This window comes from Crinia signifera, chromosome 5, assembly GCF_055691185.1.
Source record: "Crinia signifera chromosome 5, ASM5569118v1, whole genome shotgun sequence".
Taxonomy (NCBI): domain Eukaryota; kingdom Metazoa; phylum Chordata; class Amphibia; order Anura; family Myobatrachidae; genus Crinia; species Crinia signifera.
Genome location: NC_139221.1, coordinates 281091308 through 281113012, shown reverse-complemented (window position 1 = coordinate 281113012; position 21705 = coordinate 281091308). Strand labels below are relative to the sequence as shown.

Genomic DNA, 21705 nt, shown 5'->3' with positions numbered 1-21705 from the left:
GGAAATTCTGGTATGTACACCAATAAATGCATGTGTTGTTACTGGGTGGTAATATATTGCTTAGCTCTCTTTAGAGAGTAAGGGAAACTGCCTTGAATGCTTTAAGGTAGCACTTACGATCAGCCTGGTAGGATCAGCAGACTCCTGAACCAGTTCACTCCCTTGTGATACTTGTGAAAAATTGTTCTGGACCACTTTATCAGTTAATTGCCTGCATTGGATTTATTGTGATTTCCAGGATGTCAAATGATCCTGTTCAACATGTGATTCCCTTATAATCTGCATTCAGCTTTTTGTTCACAATAGATTGTGTCCATGCTGCAGCAATCCTCAAGATTTCGCTTGAGCTACTATTCATTTTCTTTTCAGCAATAGTAAATTAAGAAACTACAGCGACTTCCACGATTTGTTTTGGAAATTAGCATATTGCAGGGGACGGACACCCTCTGTTGTCCTTTCAACTATGTTGTGCAGGCAGCATTAAAGTCACAGATATTACTATCTCATTACATCCCAACTTGACTCATGCAGACTTTCCTTCTCTTCCCAGATTTCTACGGCTCTCAGAATTGAAAACCTTATCTGCTAGACGTAACGCAGAAATTCATTGACAGAATGTCTGTACACTAACTGAAAATGAAAAACTCAACTATTGTGGCGTCTTTTGATTGGACTCCTGTTTTTTTTTTTTTATCAATTTTCAAGCTGACAATCATGCCGTACACACAATGATATTTTAACTACTAGTTTAGCCTGTATGGTTCAAATCGTACAATGTTGGTAAGCGCTCCAAATGTGTCCGTATTGCAAGCAAAATTTTACTATATTGCACACCCAGCCAATATTTAAAACGATATATTGTAGTATAGTCAAAATCGTCCGTATTTAAAACCGGCCATGTCTACAGTTTTAGGAAAATCACATGGCACAAATCTGGCCTACTCTAAATCTCACCGTGTCTATGCCCCTTTAGTATTCCAAAATGAGCTACATTTCTTCCACTTTCAAACTGCATGTTATTACATCAGACATGAATGCCTCACCTGTACAGTAAAAGTAGTGTTAAGACCACTTCTGACAAAACAAGGCATACGAACAACTTCTAATGCTCAAATCGCTACAATATTTACAGAATACTACACAAAGTTATATGACACACCACAAAAAGTATCTGAGAACATAAAAAAAACATTTTGGGCAGACCTTCCAATTCCACAATTAAAAACAGAACAAATAGAACAGTTGATAGCTCCAATCACAGAGAAGGAGGTAACACAAAACATAAAAAATTTAAAAGTAGGTAAAGCCCCGGGCCCGGACGGATATTCGGCAGAGTATTACAAAATTCTAGCCCCAAAAATAACTTCAATCTTAACAAAATTTTATAATACATTGTTATCATCTGAATCCCTCCCACATTATTTTAATATGGCAAATCTCCATTTAATACCGAAAAAAGATAGAGATCTGTCGGATCCTGGGTCCTACAGACCTATATCATTACTTAACATCGATTACAAAATGCTAACAAAAATACTAGCAGATAGGCTAAAAAATATAATACCTACAATCATACACCCCGATCAGACGGGATTCATTATGGGCCGAAATTCAGGAATCAATATTCGAAAAGTCCTAGGAGCTATAAGATATACGAACAAAAAACACCAACAAATACCGAGAGCCATTTTAGCCCTAGATGCCGAAAAAGCTTTCGATTTGGTTCATTGGGAACATTTATTTTATACATTAAATCGCTTTGGTTTTCCCCAAAAATTTATAGATTATTTACAATTAATATATTCATCACCTTACACAAGAATTATGTGTAATGGATATCTATCGGACCCCCTTAAGATCCTGAGAGGGACCAGGCAAGGGTGTCCATTATCACCATTATTATTTGCAGTAGCAATCGAACCTTTAGCAATAGCCCTGCGAGAATCACCACTGTATCGGGGTATTAAGATCAATAAGGTCGATTTACGATTATCATTATTTGCAGACGACATGCTGCTTTTCATTACAGATCCCACCAGTTCCCTTCCTATTGTATTTGAAATAATATCACATTTTGGAAAGATTTCAGGATACAAAATAAATGTAAGTAAGACAGAACTATTACCCTTAGGAAGAAACCAATCATATATACCACTCTCAGCAGAATATCAGGATATAAAAATAGTGAAAACGCATTTCAAATATTTGGGCATACGCATTCCCAGATGTCTGAAAGACTTATATGGTATCAATTATTCACCTTTAATTGAGTCAATAGCAAAACAAATTGATAGATGGATGAAACTACCCATATCTTTAATGGGACGCATAGCCATTATAAAATCCAATTTATTTCCAAAATTGGCATATACAATACAGATGTTACCAGTCATGCCAACGAAGTCAGATATCATGAAGGTGAATAAGTTATTTCAGAGATTTATATGGAAAGAGGGACGCCCAAGAATAGCCAGAAACAAACTAAACTTACCCCGACCCCAAGGAGGACTAAATTTACCAAACATAACACTTTTTTCCTATTCAGTCCATTTTAGATATATAGTGGACTGGCTATTAGGGAAGGATATATACTCTCTAAGTGCATTAGATCAAGAGGTAACTGAGCCATACTTACCAAGTGCATTACTACATACAAAAAGGAAAAAAATCCCCCCGGCTATATTGGAAGATATCTTGTTTAGAGACACCTATAACACCTGGTGGCAGATAAATAAAATTATGAAAAGCGACCCAACTAGCTCCATGTTTATACCATTTGAGGGGAATCCCCAATTCCCACCAGGAATGGAAAACTATACTTTTATGCAATTGAAAGCAAGAGGAATAAGTAAAATTGAAGACGTTTTTGACCCGGGAGGAAATCAACTCACCTTTTCTAAGCTCTTGGAAAAATTTTCCCTAAACAACTCATTTCTGTACGCGTATATACAAATGAAGCACTACATTCACACTATAATACCACACCCCAAAAAAATAGGAGACACAACAGACACTATAAAAACACTATTAAATTACCTAAAAACAAATATTTATAAAACACGTATGTTATATGCACACCTTATAAAAACACAATTAAAAAAGGTTGAGAAAACCATCACGAAGAATTTGTTAGGAGATATACCGGACTTTCCCCCTCACATATCTATAATCAAAAATATGGATTATACATTTAGAACACTACATTCAACTGTATTACAAGAAGTACACTTCAAGACATTGCACAGAGGATACATATCCCAAGCACAAAGGAAGCACTACATAGAAGAGGAGACAGGCACTTGTATAAAATGTAACCAGAATGTAGCAACATTTTCTCACAGTCTTTGGAATTGTGGAAGAATACAGGCGTTTTGGAAGGAAGTAAATGACTATTTAAAAAACACTTTCCACATTAAATCACCACTAGATAAGACCGCATGTCTATGCGCAAATTTTCACAATTGGAAAATTTCTTCTAAAAACAAAGGGAACGAGCTGATTCCATTTCTTACAGTGCTAGTAACAGCAGCAAAGAAAATAATATTAAACCACTGGATAACACGAGAAGTGCCAAAACTAGAAGAACTTCAGAATCTACTGATGAAGACACTATATCTTGATAGATTCTCGACCCTCCCAGTAACAGAGATAAGTTTAAAAAAATTCTTTAAGAAATGGGGAATATACATAGATTCACTAATGCAACCTCAACAAACGGAAATATCCCAAATATTTGAAAGAATAGAATGGGCTACTTGAGGGAATAAGATTAAACAAGACTAAAAGAAACAATAGGAAAAGATAACCAAAACAAAACTAAAAGAATGAGAATAAATACTAGAAAGAAGCAAGAACACATGTAAAACCAGCAAACCAAAATCAATACCCCCCCACCTATCCCCCCCCCTCTCCCCCTTAAAAGTTAGTCATGTATGTTAGTATTAAATGTTATGTACGTGATATGTATGTGGAAAAAAAAAATGAATTTCTGTTTATTCTGTTCATTCTCAGGACAACAAAACCTTGTAAAGTTACAGATACTCTATTTTTAAATGGAAATTAATAAAATTTTTGAATATAGTATTCCAAAATGAGCTACATTTCTTCCACTTTCAAACTGCATGTTATTACATCAGACATGAATGCCTCACCTGTACAGTAAAAGTAGTGTTCATTCTAGCACCCTGCACCTTTAAAAATTTGTGCAGTTTCTCTTCCCTGGCTGGGGTGTCACTCTGTTCTGCTGATACTCAGCACACTCTGGTTTGTATATAAGCACCAAGATACAGACAAGAGTGTGCTGAGAATCACCAGAAGAGTGACACCCCAGGCAGGGAAGAGGAACTGCACACATTTTTAAAGGTGCAGGGTTCTAAAAAGATCGCTAAAAAGTAAACTTTATTTTGTCATTATTTAAATCCATAATCATAAAGTGCTCTTAATAAACATTATCTGATAAGAGTTGTTTTCGTTTTGAACACACCTGGAAAAAGTCGGTCACGCTTCACACAATCGGTTACCTGTGTTTAAGAAGACTTCATTCCATTTTAAAACCTATATAATCAAAAATTATTCCATAATTATATTAATATACAGTATTAAGTAAAACTTAAGCCTGTGCTTTTGTATTTCATGTCTGCTGTTTTTATCTTGCCAATCATTAAATGTTTACTTTGTGTAAACAAATGTGATCAATCACTGTACTCAGGCCCACAAATGGTTCCTATTTTACATGCCTCCTCACCTTGTAAAATGTTCCAGTGAACAATGAATACACCTGTGCATCTGCTGTTTGACCTGTAGAAAGTTTACTTGTTATCTTTATATTTAGAGAACCAATGTTTTAGAGCAGTAGTTCTAAAACTTTTGTGAATACTGTAGCCTTACAGTATCTGAAGTTTTTTAGTGGCACTTCTAGCCCAAAAGTTGGTTGGTTGAGAAATTGCGAAAAATATATTCAATGTGTTTTTATGTCAACCTTAGGTACATTTACATGGTGAGGGACAGGATTTGCTTTTGTTTGTCCACGTGTTTTATGATCACCATCCACCAGCACTGGATTTGCCTATTCCATTGAATCAAAATAATTAGAATTGGTCCTTGACCACAACCTGAGTTATCCCTGCAAGTTTCCCACTGCACCTCTGTGTGCCATGTCACGCAGTTTGAGAACCACTGGTTTAGGCTGCAAATTTATACATGTTTTGTTCTATTATATCCATTAGAAAGGTTCAGTACCTATTATTTCAAGGTTGCATATATGTCATTTCAAATTCACTTATTTTCTTCTACAGTTAATCAATAATACCATCTATAATCATGTACTGTATAGAGCAGGCATTTCTAACCATGGTCCTCATGGCACACCAACAGTGCATGTTTTCGTGATATACATGCTTCACAGGCTAAATAAAAATACCTGAGGCACTAATAGTCATCTGTGCTGATGCCTGGATATCACTAAAACATGCACTGTTCGTGTGCCATGGTTGGTAATGCCTGATATAGGGCCAACCTAGTGTCTAAAAGTCACCACACAGACTTTTTTTTCTGAAAAATTTAGCATTTTCCAGTGCATCTAAACGACAAATCGTTCATAAATGTGCAAATTGTTTGTTGTCTATACACTGTAATGGGCCCCACATACAGCACGATATTCAGGCATTTTCTGAGCGATTCTAACAAATCGCTCAGAAAATGCATGTAAATCGCTGTGTATATAGCCCACACATCGATTTACATGCGCGCACCCGCCGTTCTGAATCTGTCATAGATTCAGAACGGACGGGCTGTTCAATTCAGAGCAGTCGCTCAGAAAGCTCCTGCTCATATCCCGCATGTGTGGCTGCGGGCAGATGAGCAGGGCGAGCGACTGCAGACGCCGCAGAACCCGCCGCCGCCACCCCTGACCCCCCTCCCCCACCACCAGTAGCACCCATCCCCATCGCCTCACCTCTCGGCGGCAGGGCGGCCACGTTGGGACGAAAATGTAAAAAAAATTTCAAATTTCAAAATGGCCGCGGCCAGCCAATCACGGCTCGCCGCGTCATTGCCCCGCCCCCTCGAGCTGGCTATATTAGCCAGCTCGAGACAGGGTAGGGGCAGTCAGTCCGACGGCGGAGGAGGAGAGAAGAGCTCCCGAAGTCCTGGGAGGCGCGGCCAATGCAAAAGAGCTTAAAAGGCTGCCGCCCCCAGGTGAAGAACACAGATGAAGAGGCAGAAGCCCTGGGAGGCAGCGGCCATGCAAAAGAGCTTAGGGGGCCGCTGCCCCCCAGGTGAAGACACCGCAGAAGCCCTGGGGGGGGGCAGGAGCCCCCCTGGGTGAAGACCAGATGCAGTTAATAAAATACTAAAACATCTGTGTTTGTGTTTTATTTTAATATTTCCTTTACAGGGGGCTATAGGTACCGACTGGCCTTTAATGCCCCACATGCTGGTACCTGTGGTTCTCCCAAGTGCCAGCATGTGGGGCAGGCTTGCTGGGACCTGTAGTCCTACTGTAAAAGACAATATTATTGTTAAGCTATCAACCCTGCACCCACCGCCCAGGGGTGCAGGGGATAGCCCCGGGCTGCAGCCCAGGCCTGGGGTGCCCTGGAGAGGGGGGACCCCCTTATTTGGGGGGTCCCCACCTCCCCAAAAACTCCCGGCCCGGGCTGACTAGTTAGGGTGGGTAATGCTTTGGCCACGGGACACCATCAAGCGTGTCCCCTGGCTATGGCATTACACCCCCTGCTAGTGGAGCCTGGTGCTGGTCTCCAAAATATGGGGGACCCCTATTCATTTTGTCCCCCGTATTTTGGAAACCAGGGCCAGCTCAAGAGCCTGGTGCTGGTCCCCAAGATCCGGGGGACCCCACACACTTTGTCCTCTGGATTTTGGGAACCAGGACCACTCAAAAAGCCCGGGGCTGGTCATGCCTGGGGGGGGGACCCCATGCCATTTTTTATTTTACAAAATTATTGTCTATGACAGGACGAGACGCTGGACCCCGGACTTGGTAAGTATTTTTTTTATGTCCGTTCCCACTGTACCACCAACGTTTCTTCACTTTCTGTGACAGATTAGAAATCTCCCGTGCTGAATCTCCCATTATGAATCTCTGACACAAATCTCTCTGTATGTGGCTCATTGTCTGAAATGAGCCACAAGAGTGAAATCTCTTGTGCTGAATCTCCCGTTATGTATCTCTGGCACACATCTCTGCATATGTAGGGCCCTTAACTGTCATGCGCATTTCTGCAGATCATTCCTTTAATCCTGTGATCTTACCTGCTGCTTGTAATATTGGGGCAGATTTATTAAGCTTGGAGAAGAGATAAACTGGAGATAAAGCGGAGAAAAGGTAAAAGGAGATAAAGCACCAGCCAATCAGCTGTGTTTGAAAAAGACAGTTAGGAGTTGATTGGCTGGTGCTTTATCTCCTTTTACCTTTTCTCTGCTTTATCTCCAGTTTATCTCTTCTCCAAGCTTAATAAATCTGCCCCATTTACAGGCTCCGGTGGTATCTTAAGTCATGTATAAACTTACCACATTGTTCACGACCTATAGGGGGCATATGCTTCACATGCAGGTAATGTTCTTAGTACTAGATTTGAAGAGGAACTAGCGTTGTTTTATAAAATGAGCTAAATCCTCATCTAATTTTGTTCACGACCTATAGGGGGCATATGCTTCACATGCAGGTAATGTTCTTAGTACTAGATTTGAAGAGGAACTAGCGTTGTTTTATAAAATGAGCTAAATCCACTTCTAATTTTGTTCACGACCTATAGGGGGCATATGCTTCACATGCAGGTAATGTTCTTAGTACTAGATTTGAAGAGGAACTAGCGTTGTTTTATAAAATGAGCTAAATCCACTTCTAATTTTGTTCACGACCTATAGGGGGCATATGCTTCACATGCAGGTAATGTTCTTAGTACTAGATTTGAAGAGGAACTAGCGTTGTTTTATAAAATGAGCTAAATCCACTTCTAATTTTGTTCACGACCTATAGGGGGCATACTGTATGCTTCACATCAGGGACGTGCAGGCAGGGGAGGCAGTGCCTCCCCTGTCATAAATGATAAAAAAAAAAATTACAAAAATATTTATAACACATATACTGTGCTATAAATATCTTATTAATTCTTTTTATTATTTATGAGGTAGGACAATGTGAGAGTGTAGGAGGCAATGGGAGCTGTGCCTCCCGCTGACAATTGAAAAATGTCAGCAGCGGGGGGCGGGGCTAAGCCGAGGGGAGAAAAGCATCTGAAAAGCCCATTAAAAATCAATGTGAAAGCGGCATCTACACATCTGCCTCAGTGACAGGGATGCACGACCCTGTCACTGAGGCAGATGTGATAGGACAGCGGTTCAGGCTGTCATGCACTGACAGCCTATGTCCGCTGTCATGCTAAGCTGTGGTGGCTGCACTGTCCCCCAAGACCCTACTAGAAGGCCTGGCTCCCGTTCCTCCTCCCGCCATCAGTGGAGCCCCGGCATTGGCATTTCAGGGAGGCCTGACTCACCTCCTCCTCCTCCCGCTGCCGCGGACCTGCTGGGTGGCCTGGCTCCCCTTCCTCCTCCCGCCGCTGCTGGGGCCCCGGCTTACGCATGTCAGGCTCACCTTCATCCTCCGCTCCACCCGCTGTCCTGCGCCCAGCTCCCCTCCCTCCTCTTGCTGCTGCTGGAGCCCCGGCATTTCAGTATGGCCCGGCTCCCTTCCTCCTCCAACTGCAGCTCCGCCGGGTGACCTAGCTTTCCACTAAATCGCTGGTGCCCAGGCATCAGTGGGGACAGTGACAGCAGGCGACGGCTGTATCCCCCACCCGGCTCTCCACTCTCCAAAACATGAGCTACAGCTTTCCACTAGGCCGCTGGTGCCCAAGCATCAGTGCAGACAGTGACAGCGGGCGACGGCTGTATCCCCCACCCGGCTCTCCACTCTCCAAAACATGAGCGACAGGACACAGGTACAGGGAACTGGGACTCCCTTTGATTATACAATATATATATATATATATATATATATAATATATATATATATATATATATATATATATATATATATATATATATATATATATATATATATATATATATGTGTGCATTTGACACATGCCTACCCTATTTTTTTTTTTATGCCTCACCTGACACTAACCTCACCGCACGTCACTGCTTCACATGCAGGTAATGTTTCATAGGGGCGCACATAAAATGCTGGGCATTCTCATGCCAAAGACCGGTGTCCACCCCCGCCACCCTCCACTACTCGTACGAATACATTGGCAACTGTGCTAGTCACCGAAGGCATTCAAACTGAGAAACTACACATGCACATATATGCACAGAGCCACACCATCGGTCCCCAGCACGAATACACTGGTAATGCTAGTGAATCACCCTCTTTATACAAATTCAGAAGTGGTTCTAGACACATTATAATAAATTGGCTAAATCCACATCAGTTTTAGTATCTGACAGCAAGGGGGTCATAATAAATTACATAAACAGAAGTGGATGAAGGCACAACATAATAAATGGGCTACATCCACTTCAATTCATGTACTAGGTACAATAACAGAAGTGGATGTAGACACAAATAATAAAGTAGGCTAAATACACTTCTGATTCCGTTCATGACCTCCAGGGGGGAAATATTTACACTAGCAGAAGAGGAACTAGCTGGCATAATAAAAAAATGCTAGTTCCCATGCAGTAACTGTAACTGATTTACTGAAGAGGAACTAGCTGAGATAATAAAAAAGTGCTAGTTCCTAAGGCAGTTACTGTAACTGAAGGGGATCTAGTCTCTACCAATTGAGCAGGTCAGATCAGGTTATAAAGAGGGAGTTTGCAGATACTAAACAAAAAAAAAAAGGAACATACAGTTACTTGTATGGTTACATTATGGGTAGGGCACTGCAATGCTAGAAGTTGCTTTGTAATGAATGAATGAATGAATGATTTTTTTTCCTACAGATTCATTTACTGCAGCTTCTTTAGTGGTTGGGATGCCATTTTGTCTCATGGCATGCCCTTCTTATTTAACATAAGCGTATACTCTTAGCCGCTGTGCAGTATGGGATATTGCTAAACTCCTCTCTGTTGACTCATCCAGTACATATACTCTAGATGTATACCATCCTTTTACGCCCCAAGGTGAGCGAGCGATGAGAGCCGCATGAGATGTGTTATGCTTAGAACCAAGTACAGGATTTCAACATCTACCCCCCCCCCCCCCCCCCCAAAAAAAAAGGCGTAGTTCATTTAGTACAGTCATTTAGTTATGAGAACTCTCAATTTTTAAATTGATGAATCCTAAATGTGTATATATGCTGGGAAAATTAAACAGCCAATAATATACAGGCATCAGCGTGTTTCTGCTTGAGGTAATGAAGATGCAATAATGTCAAAATTAATTTATTTTATAATTGGGATACAAAACGGGAGAAAGGGCAAGGGAGAGTCTCACCCTGAGAAGCTGGGAAACAAAGGAGCTGTGAGCAGGTGGGGTTTAAATCCTGCAGCATTGAATGAACTTTTACTACTACACTGCATGCACCTCCGTTTCATACAATACAAATATTTTAGAGCAATATAAATCGTACTGAAAGATTATAATCCAAAAAGAAGTTGCATCATTAGATCAAAAATCTTATTACCAAAAGAGTTCAGTTAATAAAACTCATAAATTGAACGCTCGGTTGCAGAAGTTAGCTTGGTATAATCTGAATAAAGATTACAACTACTACTTTAAATCCCAAATATCTAGTAAGTTTTATTTGTATTACTGCTTCTGAATTTGAATGCTAATGTTTAAAGAATAACACATGTCAATGCAGTTTTTGGCAGAGTCACATTTGATGAAATTCCCATGTGTTACACACCTACATTATTCAGCTCACCCAACCCCTGCTCCCGTAGCAGCTGCACCCCTTTCAGTTATGGTATTTAGGAGGTGGCCTAGCCTCCGTTCACACGAAATTGCAATTGGTGCTTCACTGCAAATATAAATCACTGCTCTGTCTCAGAAAAGAGGAGCAGGGCCTCCTGGTCAACCCAAAAAACTGCATTGGCAACTTCCCATGCAGTTACATCAAACCCCAGCCTGGGAAACCTGATCTCCTGCAGTGATAATGAAAACCGCCCCTCACAAAATGGCTGCCCCCATACAGAAGACAGATTTTTAGGGATTTTTATGGGAATAAAATCAGTAACCCTGGATCCACGCAAAAGGGACTTGATAGGCACCCTGGCAAAAGAGGAGATGAAATGCATCTATGAACATAATACTCTGAAACCAGGGGGTCCAAATGCAGACTTCGAATTGAAGTGGTTTTTATAGATATACTCTCCATAGTACATTTTAAGCCCAGCCTTTTAGACCTTTTAGTTTCCTTCTGATCCCCTTTATATCCTTTTACCTTTATCCAGAATAGATATATGAGGGCAATATTAACCCGTTTTTTTAATACTCACAAGTTGTTGCTATATCACCCGCTCTTTATATTTTAAATATTTTTATATTTTTATGTATTTTTGCTGTTTTTATAATATATATTTGACCTTATCATGTTTCTAAACATACCCAGAAACGGCATCCCCCAAAATATAAGCATGACCTCCCTGCGCAAGAAAGTATATACCTAGCAGCAGATTAGAAATTAAAGCATCAACCAGATCTCTGCACAGATATTGTTTGAAGCTGAAAGAAGCGTCCGGGTATCCTAGCAACCCATCGCCGCCAGAGAACCCGATCATGTGACATGGCCATATTCAATGAGAAAAATTTGCCGTGCATGGCGAGAGATTTTTTCTCTCGCCATGCACTCGCCCTGTTCCGGAGGGCTCGCTGCCACTCCTGCTCCCACTATTCAATGTGGTTAAGACTCGCCGCCACTCGCGGTGAGTCTTAACCCCTGCAGCGGACGAGCAGGGAGCCGGGGGACGGTGGCAGCCAGGGAGATTAAAGTCTCCCTGGCTGCCCCAGAACATATGTGGAGGGGAGGAGGGCTCCCCGGGACCCAGGCAGCACAAGCTGCCCGCACCTATAGCCAGCAGGGGACCCAGTATTCACTGCACCCGATCGTGCATATGTAATGATCGGGTGCAGTGAATATATGAATATCTAATGAGCGGTTCGAGAGCTCCGGCCCCCTGCTGGCTGCTCTGTGTAAAAAAAAAAAAATAATAATTTAAAAAATATTGTTTTCAAATTAAATATATATTCATGTGCTATAAGCACATGAATAAAAATAACATGCCCCTTCACAGAAAAAAAATCCTGATTTTTTTTACACCAAAATTAAAAAAAACAAAACTTTTAGTTTAAAAGTTCACATTCCAGTTCTCCATGAAAAGATGGAGAATTGCTACACGGAGAGACAAAATCACTTAGAAAGACGGTGAAAATATCACATTGAATAGGGTGGTTCACTTTTGGAGAGCAAAATGCTCCTTCCAACGCGAAAATAGCACAAACTCGCCATAAAACACGGCAAATTTTTCTCATTGAATATGGACACATGACCGCAAGACAACACGAACAGCACAGTAAGCGGAAGTCTGCCAAACCTCTGCCACTAGGCAACGGAAGACGCGAGCGGCACAGCGTCATCGAGAGACGCTAGATCACGTAGACACGCCGGGAGGCTTGTCTCATACACCCGCAGGACCAATTAAAAGGGGGATATAAACCCTCACAGAAAGCTTCGACTTACACCTTGAAAAAGATCGCAGTAGCGATTGAAACGCGTTGGTGATCGGGCTGGAGCGGGGACTGCAGGAGGAGGAGTTCAACATTGCCATCAGAGGGGACACTTTTGGAACTGAATCCGGACGGGACCAGACGTTACCCCTGACATCCATGCTTTACATGAGAACATCCCTAATCGGATTTCTCATGTACCTCTGGTAATTACAGAACTTTTGACTTTTCCTCACTGCCCCTGCTACAGCACTTTTGTTTTTACTTGTTTTATATGTGTATATGTGTTTTATATAAATAAAAGGACCACTGCACTATATGCATTTCCTTTTCTACACATTTATTCCATATAAACCGGATGAGATACTGGGAAAAAAGGACAAGGATTTCAAAGATACATGCTGATCTAAAGCCTGTCTGTCTGGTTAACCCCTGATTGACAGAAACGGAGAAGAGGACCGGTACCTCCCTATAAGGGATGCACACTTCTTAATTTCCTCTTCACACTAGTGGCACCTATAGCGGGTTTATCCCAACTCTTTTTCTTTTCTGTACCATTTTAAAACAGGTGGGAGGACACCTGAAGGGATCACCCACTTGAGTTGCCTATTCGCGCACTGGAAGGGACTCATACACCTTCCATTTTCAGATTTTTAGGGATGCTAGAGGAGGCGGCTGCCTTTTGTAGCATCCCTTAAAAACTGTCTGCTATTAGGGGGCAGCCATTTTGTGATGGTAATTTTTCATTAGCTCTGCAGGAGGAGATCTGCTCTGCAGGTACACGAATGCGGCGGCATGCAGAGGGGTAAGGGGGGGGCAGCTCTGCCTAAATCAGCGGCGGGCGCATATATCCTAGTTACGCCACTGCCTACTCTATATAACATTTGTCATACTCTTAAGGGATACTGTGGAAATGGGAAGCGGTCATCTATTAGAATGAACTTAGGTCTACAGTCATTAGGTCGACCCCACTAGGTCGACTGGCAGGAAGGTCGACCTGACTTAAGGTCGACATGGGCCAAGGTCGACTAGACTTAAGGTCGAATTTGCATAAAGGTCGACATGGGGTTTTTCACTGTTTTTTGAGCCGACATGTGACGACAGGCGGTATTTCATGCCCTACCATCCACTAGGGCGTGGAGGAGGTTATTAAAGCTGTGGCGAGCGTCCGATTCCCATTGCCAACTGTGTCCATGTTGACTGTGTCGACATTCGGATCAAAAATACAGTGAAAAACCCATGTCAACCTTATGACCAGTCGACCTTCCTCATGTCGACCTTAAGTCATGTCGACCTTGACCCATGTCGACCTTGACCCATGTCGACCTTAAGTCAGGTCGACCTTCCTGCCAGTCGACCTAGTGGGGTCGACCTAATGACTGTAGACCTAAGTTCATTCTGACAGATGTACCGATTCCGTGGAAATGTAGACCAAATAAATATAAAGGCAACTGTAGATATACACGTTACAGGAAAACCATCTAATTGTTGGGATAGTCCACTAATAACTACTGAATAAACTGAGTGGAAAATGGAAGTTGTATTATGCCACCCAGGCACTTCCTTGACGAGGCGTTCACCAAAACTCAACATCCGAGCAGGGTGACATGAGGGAAGCTACAGACTGCCCGTTATGCTACAGAGTTCAAAGACAGACTGGAGTACAGGTGCACAAGGGACCCATACCAAAGGCCATAAATACTACTGGCCTTGTGTCTAGAAAGAAGAAAATATTGTAGAAAAACTAAAAGCAAAGCAAGTTTGTAGTTTGCCCAAAAAATTAACCAGTTACAACGTGGGTAGAGGACCGGGCATCTTATTAAAATTTAAGAACTGATTGTTTGGTGCAAATTACAATGATGGGAGTTCTATTTCACATGGGATGTTGCTATGGGCAACCAATCAGTATCTACTTCTTATTTTTGGTTCTTATTTATTTATGACCTTCTAGAAGATAATAGATAGTAGCTCAGGCCTGGCCAACCTGTGGCTCTCCAGATGTTGTAAAACTACAAATCCCATCATGCCTTGCCACAGTTTTGCTATAAGGGAGTGTTAAAACTGTGGCAAGGCATGCTGGGATTTGTAGTTTCACAACATCTGGAGAGCCACAGGTTGGCCTGTCCTGAAGTAGCTGATTGGTTGCCCATAGCAACATCCCATGTGAAATAGAACTCCCATCATTGTAATTTGCACCATATATAGAACATGTGAAATTTCCCCCACTGTCGGGAACAATCTGTAATAAAAACAAATCTGCTTACTTTGTAGGTAGCGGAATACTTATGTAAGCCACTGTGGGCAGGATTCGAAGTTGGGAGTTAGTACAGGAAGGGTGATTACTGCGCTAGATGGAACACAACATATATAAATCTTAAAATGGCTAATTTAATAGGACATGTAATATGACATAAAATAGACAATACATATAGAAATAATAAGGATGGTTAAAAAGTCAATATTAAAATATATTTAGTGTAATGACATGAATAAGTAGATAGACACCCTTTTCGTCCACCAGTACTGGGGAAGTCCATCCAAGTTGATGTGGACGTAAGTGTACAATTTCCAGTAGTTGTGGGATAAAAAAAACTCTTCCACTTCTTTGTGTATAGAACCGGGTGAGTGGGAGAGAGTGAATACCACTATTGCAGTGGTAGTGCTGTGGAGGATCTCCGATGGATTTGAATGAGTGGCAAGCAGTGAGGTGACTTGTCCAAATAAAAGTTCAATTGAGGTGCAAGAGCCAAGGCGTTTCACAGCTAAATGCGTTTTTTTTTTTTTCGAGGAAGTTGGGAGTTAATGGTAAAAATAAAAAAAAATTAAAATTAACTGCGCAATAGGGAAAAACCATGTTGCAATACATTCGGGGAAAGCGTAAAATATGCAAAACTCAAATATACATTGCAGTGTATAAATAAAGCTGTTCAACATCTGTAGGCTACATGCAAAAGCAGACAGGATTTAACTTGCATGGGAACAATTTATGGCCCCGATTCTGATGCCTTCGGTCCCCAGCGTGTTCACACCAGGGACCGATGGTTCTGCACTGCGCATATTTGCCTGTGCAGGGCTTCTGTGCAGGCACCTTTGGCGACTTGCATAGTCACCGTGGCGATCACACAGGGGGTGGAATGGAGGCGAAGAGGAGGTTCACAAGGGGATACCCAGCATTTCTTGGGCGTACCCACGAAAATGCTGGGTGCATATAGGAAAATGTTGGGCGTCCCCATAAGGTGAGCTGCTGGTGTCATAGTACATCAACCGCCCGCAATGTTCTCTGACCCGGACGCCACAAGTCTAAGTCAGCCCAGACTGACTTAGATCTGCAAATGTGAAAAATTATTCCATGCCCCGTGCGTTACCCTGTGAATAGATGTTTATGCAAAACATCCATCCGCAAAGCGTCGAGGATGTGCAGACCGCGGCGGGCATTCGTATGCCCGGCAGGCGATGATCGAAAGTTTGCTAAGGAGCAAATTTTATGCTTTATTTTTAGTACATTTCTTTGAGGCCAGGATATGACACTTCTGTAATATATACTAACAAAACTGATTTAAAAGTGAAAAGACTGAAGTGGGTTATTGCAGAAGTTATTGCAGAAGTTGTGTCTGGTGTAGTCTGAGAGGCTTCTTTCTGCCAGACACAGGGCGGGATGTATTAATATACATCGCTGCCCTTTGCCACGCCCCCGCCGCGATGCCAGCGCATATGTACTAACATATGCACTGGCATCACGGTGCGGTGATGGAGGGCCCCCGTGATACCTGTACTGTGGTGTGCGAGGGGGGGGGGTGTCTCCGTCACCTCCCAGCCACCTACTGCTCCCCTGCAGCCGGGACAGCTCAGCGTGGCTGTCCCTGGTACCTCCTGTGAAATGTATGTGATGTATGTATGTTTATGCCTCTTCCCACCCCCTTTGTGTTCCCTGATTGATGCTGCACTGTTACCACAAAAAATTCCAAGCATACGCAAGTATACCTGGCCAATAAAGATGATTCTGATTCTCCTCCTCCCCCCTGCAGCAGGAAGGACGTCCGGCTGCCTTGCTAGGGGGAGGAGTGATTTACCTTCCAGGATCCAGGAGGACCTGCAAGAAGGTAAGGGGATGGGAGGGGGAGAGGGGGGTGTAGGGGAGGCAGCACAGGTGGCTGGCGGCGAAAAGAAGCCCATAGGCTACTAGGTCACTGACTGATATTACACCATAAAAGTGTCCCTTAGTCACGTTATGACATATACTTTTGTGCCCCTTATTCAAGTTACACCGCAGAGTAGTACTCTTTTACCTGTACGCCATACAATGGTGTTGCTTACACATAATGCCCACAGTGGTATTGCTTATACACATGCACATAGCAGTAGTACTCCTTGAACAAAATGTCCACAGTAAGTGCCCTTTATATACATATCGGTCTCTGTCCTCCAGCAGCTTCCTCTCCTCTTCACTTCAGCGATGGAGAGGGCATGACATCACATATGCTGTGCCAGAAAAGGAAGGCTCTGTGACCAGCTTTTCTGTTGGAATTACTGTGCATGGCTGTAGTGGAGATGGAAAGGAGATCCCCTTCCATTACAGGTAGTGGAACTCCATTCCACCCGGTCCCCCCCCCCCCCCCCCCCCCCCCCCCCCACACACACACACACACACACACACACACACATTTCGACCTGCTGTAAAATTAACGGCTACCATTGAATAGATCGGAACCCCTTCCGATCTATTCATGTCGAAAACTGCCATCTTTTCAGCAAGCCAACATCATCACTTGAATATAACCCACTATCTACCAGTCTCCATCAATCACCCAGGTCTGCAGCTGGCAGAGAAGGATCTCCGGCTCTGTTCTGGCTGTGATGTTACCAGATGCTGCTGATCTATTGTCTGTGACATGGTGGGAGTGAGTCACTGACACAAAGAAGAAGTTCAGCAGCCAACAGCATCACGGCTTAAAATAGGAAGCAAGCAGGACGCGCTCACATTAATGTAAATTATTTCCCCCATGCGTGTTTAGGTTATATTCCCAGATGAGGGCAGCACCCTATAAATGTGTGCACACTCACTGAAGCTGCCTATACTCTATTGAACCGGACAATCAGTAAAAGCGCAAAGCAGACAGATCTTTGTATGATTTAACCACACACACACACGTGTAGTCAGATTTTGTCGATATTGCCTCTCAGACATAGGCACAATTAATGCAGTCGACACAAACACAACTTTTAGCAAGGTGCCAATATAGGGCAGCGATGGCATTTAGAGGCAACCTACAACAGAATTTATTAAGAACCTTCATAAAGGGAGGTACACAAAATGCAAGAAAGAAATATTAAATCAGGAGAGTTCAATTTTGCATGATGGCCGCCCAGCCCCTATGGAAAGTTTGGAAAAGGCAGTATGTCACCTGTATCTGCATCCCCATAGAGGTGCAAGAGAAGAATATGTAGCAAAGATGGTGTATCGTTCGCAATAGATGTACTGTAACATGCACAGCTAGATGCCGCAGTGATGTCCACGTTGAATAAAAGGTTTCCATAATTGTTTATAATATAGAATTTTGTTTGTTTTTTTAAACTAAGTACTGTGACTTTCATAAGATAGCAGCTTCGGGCATTGGGGGGGGGGGGGGGGGGGACAGTTTTCAAATGCATGTTTAATAAACAGAATAAAGCACTTGCTTGTAGATCAGGAGTAAGGGAAATATGTTTTTGAAAGAAACCTTACTTTGTGCCCAGGGTGATGGCTGAGACATCTAACTACACCATTACGCCATACCTCTGTAACAGTTCGCTACAGACAGCTAGGTGATCTGGGAATGTGGAGGGAATGAATGGTATGCAGGTGGGGTAGCCAGCTTAAGGTGCGGATTGGGCAAGGGAGAAGGTATTTCCCAACATGGCAGCTGACAGTCTAGGCCAGTTTGTTTATAACAGGAATTGAGTTTAGCCAGGGCTCAAATCTGGAAATGAAGTAAGTAGCAAATGACCCAGTGGCGCCTGCTGGCTATTTTAATTAAAAAGTGATAAATAAAAGAATAAAAAAAAAAAAAAAAAACATAATGGTAGTTACTGAATTCTGACACTAGCATACGTGCACATTCAGTCTGTAAGCTTCAACGGTGGCGCTTTATACATAAATGAAAATATTATCAATTCCCATATAACAGTAAGCTCATTGTTTGCACTAGAAAACAAACCATCTAGAAGAGACTCTTACGTGACTTCATAGACCCAGCAGCAGAGTATATATGTGAGTTATGCAGATGTGTAGCTGCAAGCACTGGCTCCACAGCCATGTGTGCAATGTACTGGAGAGTGGGGATGTAGTCTCTGCTACTAATATCACACACACACACACACACAGAGCAATGTGTGCTATGTACTGGAGAGTGGGGATGTAGTCTCTACTACTAATATTACACACACACACACACACTGGCACCACAGCAAATGTGTGCTATGTACTGGGGAGTATCGGATAGTAATATTACACACACAGCAATGTGTGCTATCTTCTGGAGAGTGGGAGATATAGGGGTTATTCTGAATCACTCGGAAAGGCACAATCACTAATGGCCAAATCCACGTGCACTGCAGGTGGGGCTGATGTACCATGTGAAGACAGAGTTAGATTTGGGTGGGGGGTGTACTCCAAATTATTTATATATATATATATAGCAGCGTACAAATAAAGCAGCCAGTAATTACCCTGCACAGAAACAATAAAACACCCAAATCTAACTCATCAGCCCCACCTGCAGTGCATATGGTCGTGTCCATTAAGCTCAGTACACATTGGGCCGATAGGGGCTATAATCGCTGGGAATATGGTCGCAGTGATTGGAGTGCGCACCAGCGATAAATCGCCGGGTGTGCGCTGGGAATATGGTCGCAGTGATTGGAGTGCGCACCAGCGATAAATCGCCGGTTGTGCGCTGGGAATATGGTCGCAGTGATTGGAGTGCGCACCAGCGATAAATCGCCGGGTGTGCGCTGGGAATATGGTCGCAGTGATTGGAGTGCGCACCAGCGATAAATCGCCGGGTGTGCGCTGGGAATATGGTCGCAGTGATTGGAGTGCGCACCAGCGATAAATCGCCGGGTGTGCGCTGGGAATATGGTCGCAGTGATTGGAGTGCGCACCAGCGATAAATCGCCGGGTGTGCGCTGGGAATATGGTCGCAGTGATTGGAGTGCGCACCAGCGATAAATCGCCGGGTGTGCGCTGGGAATATGGTCGCAGTGATTGAAGTGCGCACCAGCGATAAATCGCCGGGTGTGCGCTCCCGTTTTCTGCCCCATTGTAATCGCTGGTCGCAGGAGCTTGCTCCTGTGACCAGCTAATTACCTCTGCGGCTCCCCCAGCAGAGGTTCCTTTTCATCAGCGACCATCTCTGGTCGCTGATGCAAAGGAGACACTGGGCAATATATTGCTCAGGAATATATTGCTAGCAATATATTCCTGAGCAATATATCTCCCACCCGTGTGTATGGGGCTTTAGAGAGTGATTGTGCCTTTCAGAGTGAATCAGAATAGCCCCCATAGTCTATGCTAGTAATATTGCACACAATGACCCTGCAACCAGTTCCCTACTGAAACAGTAAAATAATGTTGTACTTCCAGAGGCTGAGTTGGGTAAGAAGCTTTTCCCTTAGATGAATGTATATTGTACCCACCAGGAAGAATACTGGGTGACCTACTTAGGCATACACTGTCTGTAGGAATCAGGATAACTAACCAGGACATGGGGTACTCCCTCTTGGCAAATGGTGCATTTACTTTGGGAAGAGGCTGCCCTGGGAGCTGGGTGCTCACAGGCTTGGCACGGTTACATAGCACGCAGGGTAGCTAGGGGTGAATGAGGGACACACATGAATACTTTGGATCACTTACTGGATTTCACGCTGGGGTCAGAGCCATTGGTTTCCATGCTGGGGTAATGCTGAGCTCAGCAGAAGCTCGCAGGGAACAGACGCAGAAGTTTCCTCCCAGTAGCCCCGGTCCCGGGACTGCAGTGTCTGGCAGGGAGGAGGATGCAGCTTCTCGGCATAGGTCACAGCCGCTGCAGCTCGTCCTGGCTGGGACTCAGGACACGGATTTGGTCCAGCAATAATGGGCAGAGTCATCTGTACCCGCCCAGCCTGAGCTATCTCCTGTGCTCTGTACTGTCAGTGTGCAGCTGCGCGGGGGGGAGAGAGCTCTGTGCACCGGCGCTGCCCCAACACGCCTGGAGTCTGTCTCTGACAGCCAGTCGTACTGAGCGCACATCCTCCCCTCCCCGAACTCGGTGTTCATAATGCACATGGAGCGGACTGCTCTCAGTTCCCCAACAACTTATATAATTGTGCAATTCCCTTCTCAGACGTTTGTAATAATAATCATTATTGGATTCTATGTTTAGAAGAACAGAAAACCCATAAACGCAACTTACAAATGTGGCACAGTAGAATGTGAGCATAAGGTCGACATTCACAATGTCGACATGTTCACAATGCCAATAGGAACAGGTATGACACGCACCATACTAGAGCATTGGGGATGATATGTCAAGGTTTTATCCGATCAACATTTTATCAGTGTGTCGACATATTGCATGCTAAAATGTTAAGCATATTGGCATTTCAACTATGTCAACATTCCAGATGTCCTGTGATTGACAGGAAGGGACCCATTTGGCGGGAGTTAACAGGAAGTGGAGGCAAAAATGCAGGCGTGTCATGTACGTAAAGAAACATGGTGTCAGCGTCGCTTACTGCTGCGGACAGTCTGCGTGACCATAGTGCTACCCAAGCAATCAGCATTCCTTGTTCTTCAATACAGCGCATATGTGTAAAAATTTGCAGGTACATTGCTAACGTGCGAGCAGTAACAAAAATTGCCACCTTCCGTGGAGAAGGGCTGTTGTGCATACCCAGCCCTACTATGTGGTGCAGTGTGACTAAAAAGCAAAACTGTTTGGCGTAATGTGAATAAGAAGCAATACAGTGTGGTATGAATAAGGAACAATACA

At 43.3% G+C, this 21705-nt stretch overlaps 1 protein-coding gene across 2 annotated transcripts in view; it reads right to left on the bottom strand.

Annotated features, from left to right (window-relative positions):
• The window catches only part of PLCD1 (phospholipase C delta 1), a 131275-nt gene that overhangs the window by 94225 nt on the left and 15345 nt on the right, over positions 1–21705 (bottom strand). Inside the window, exon 1 of one of the 2 annotated variants that reach the window (XM_083189104.1) lies at positions 20589–20903. The exons of the other annotated variant lie outside the window; for it this stretch is intronic. Within the exon in view, the coding sequence (XP_083045230.1) occupies positions 20589–20625 (37 nt within the window). The 5' untranslated portion in view covers positions 20626–20903. Of the gene's footprint in view, positions 1–20588; positions 20904–21705 lie in introns of those variants that run through there. 2 annotated transcript variants of the gene reach the window in all.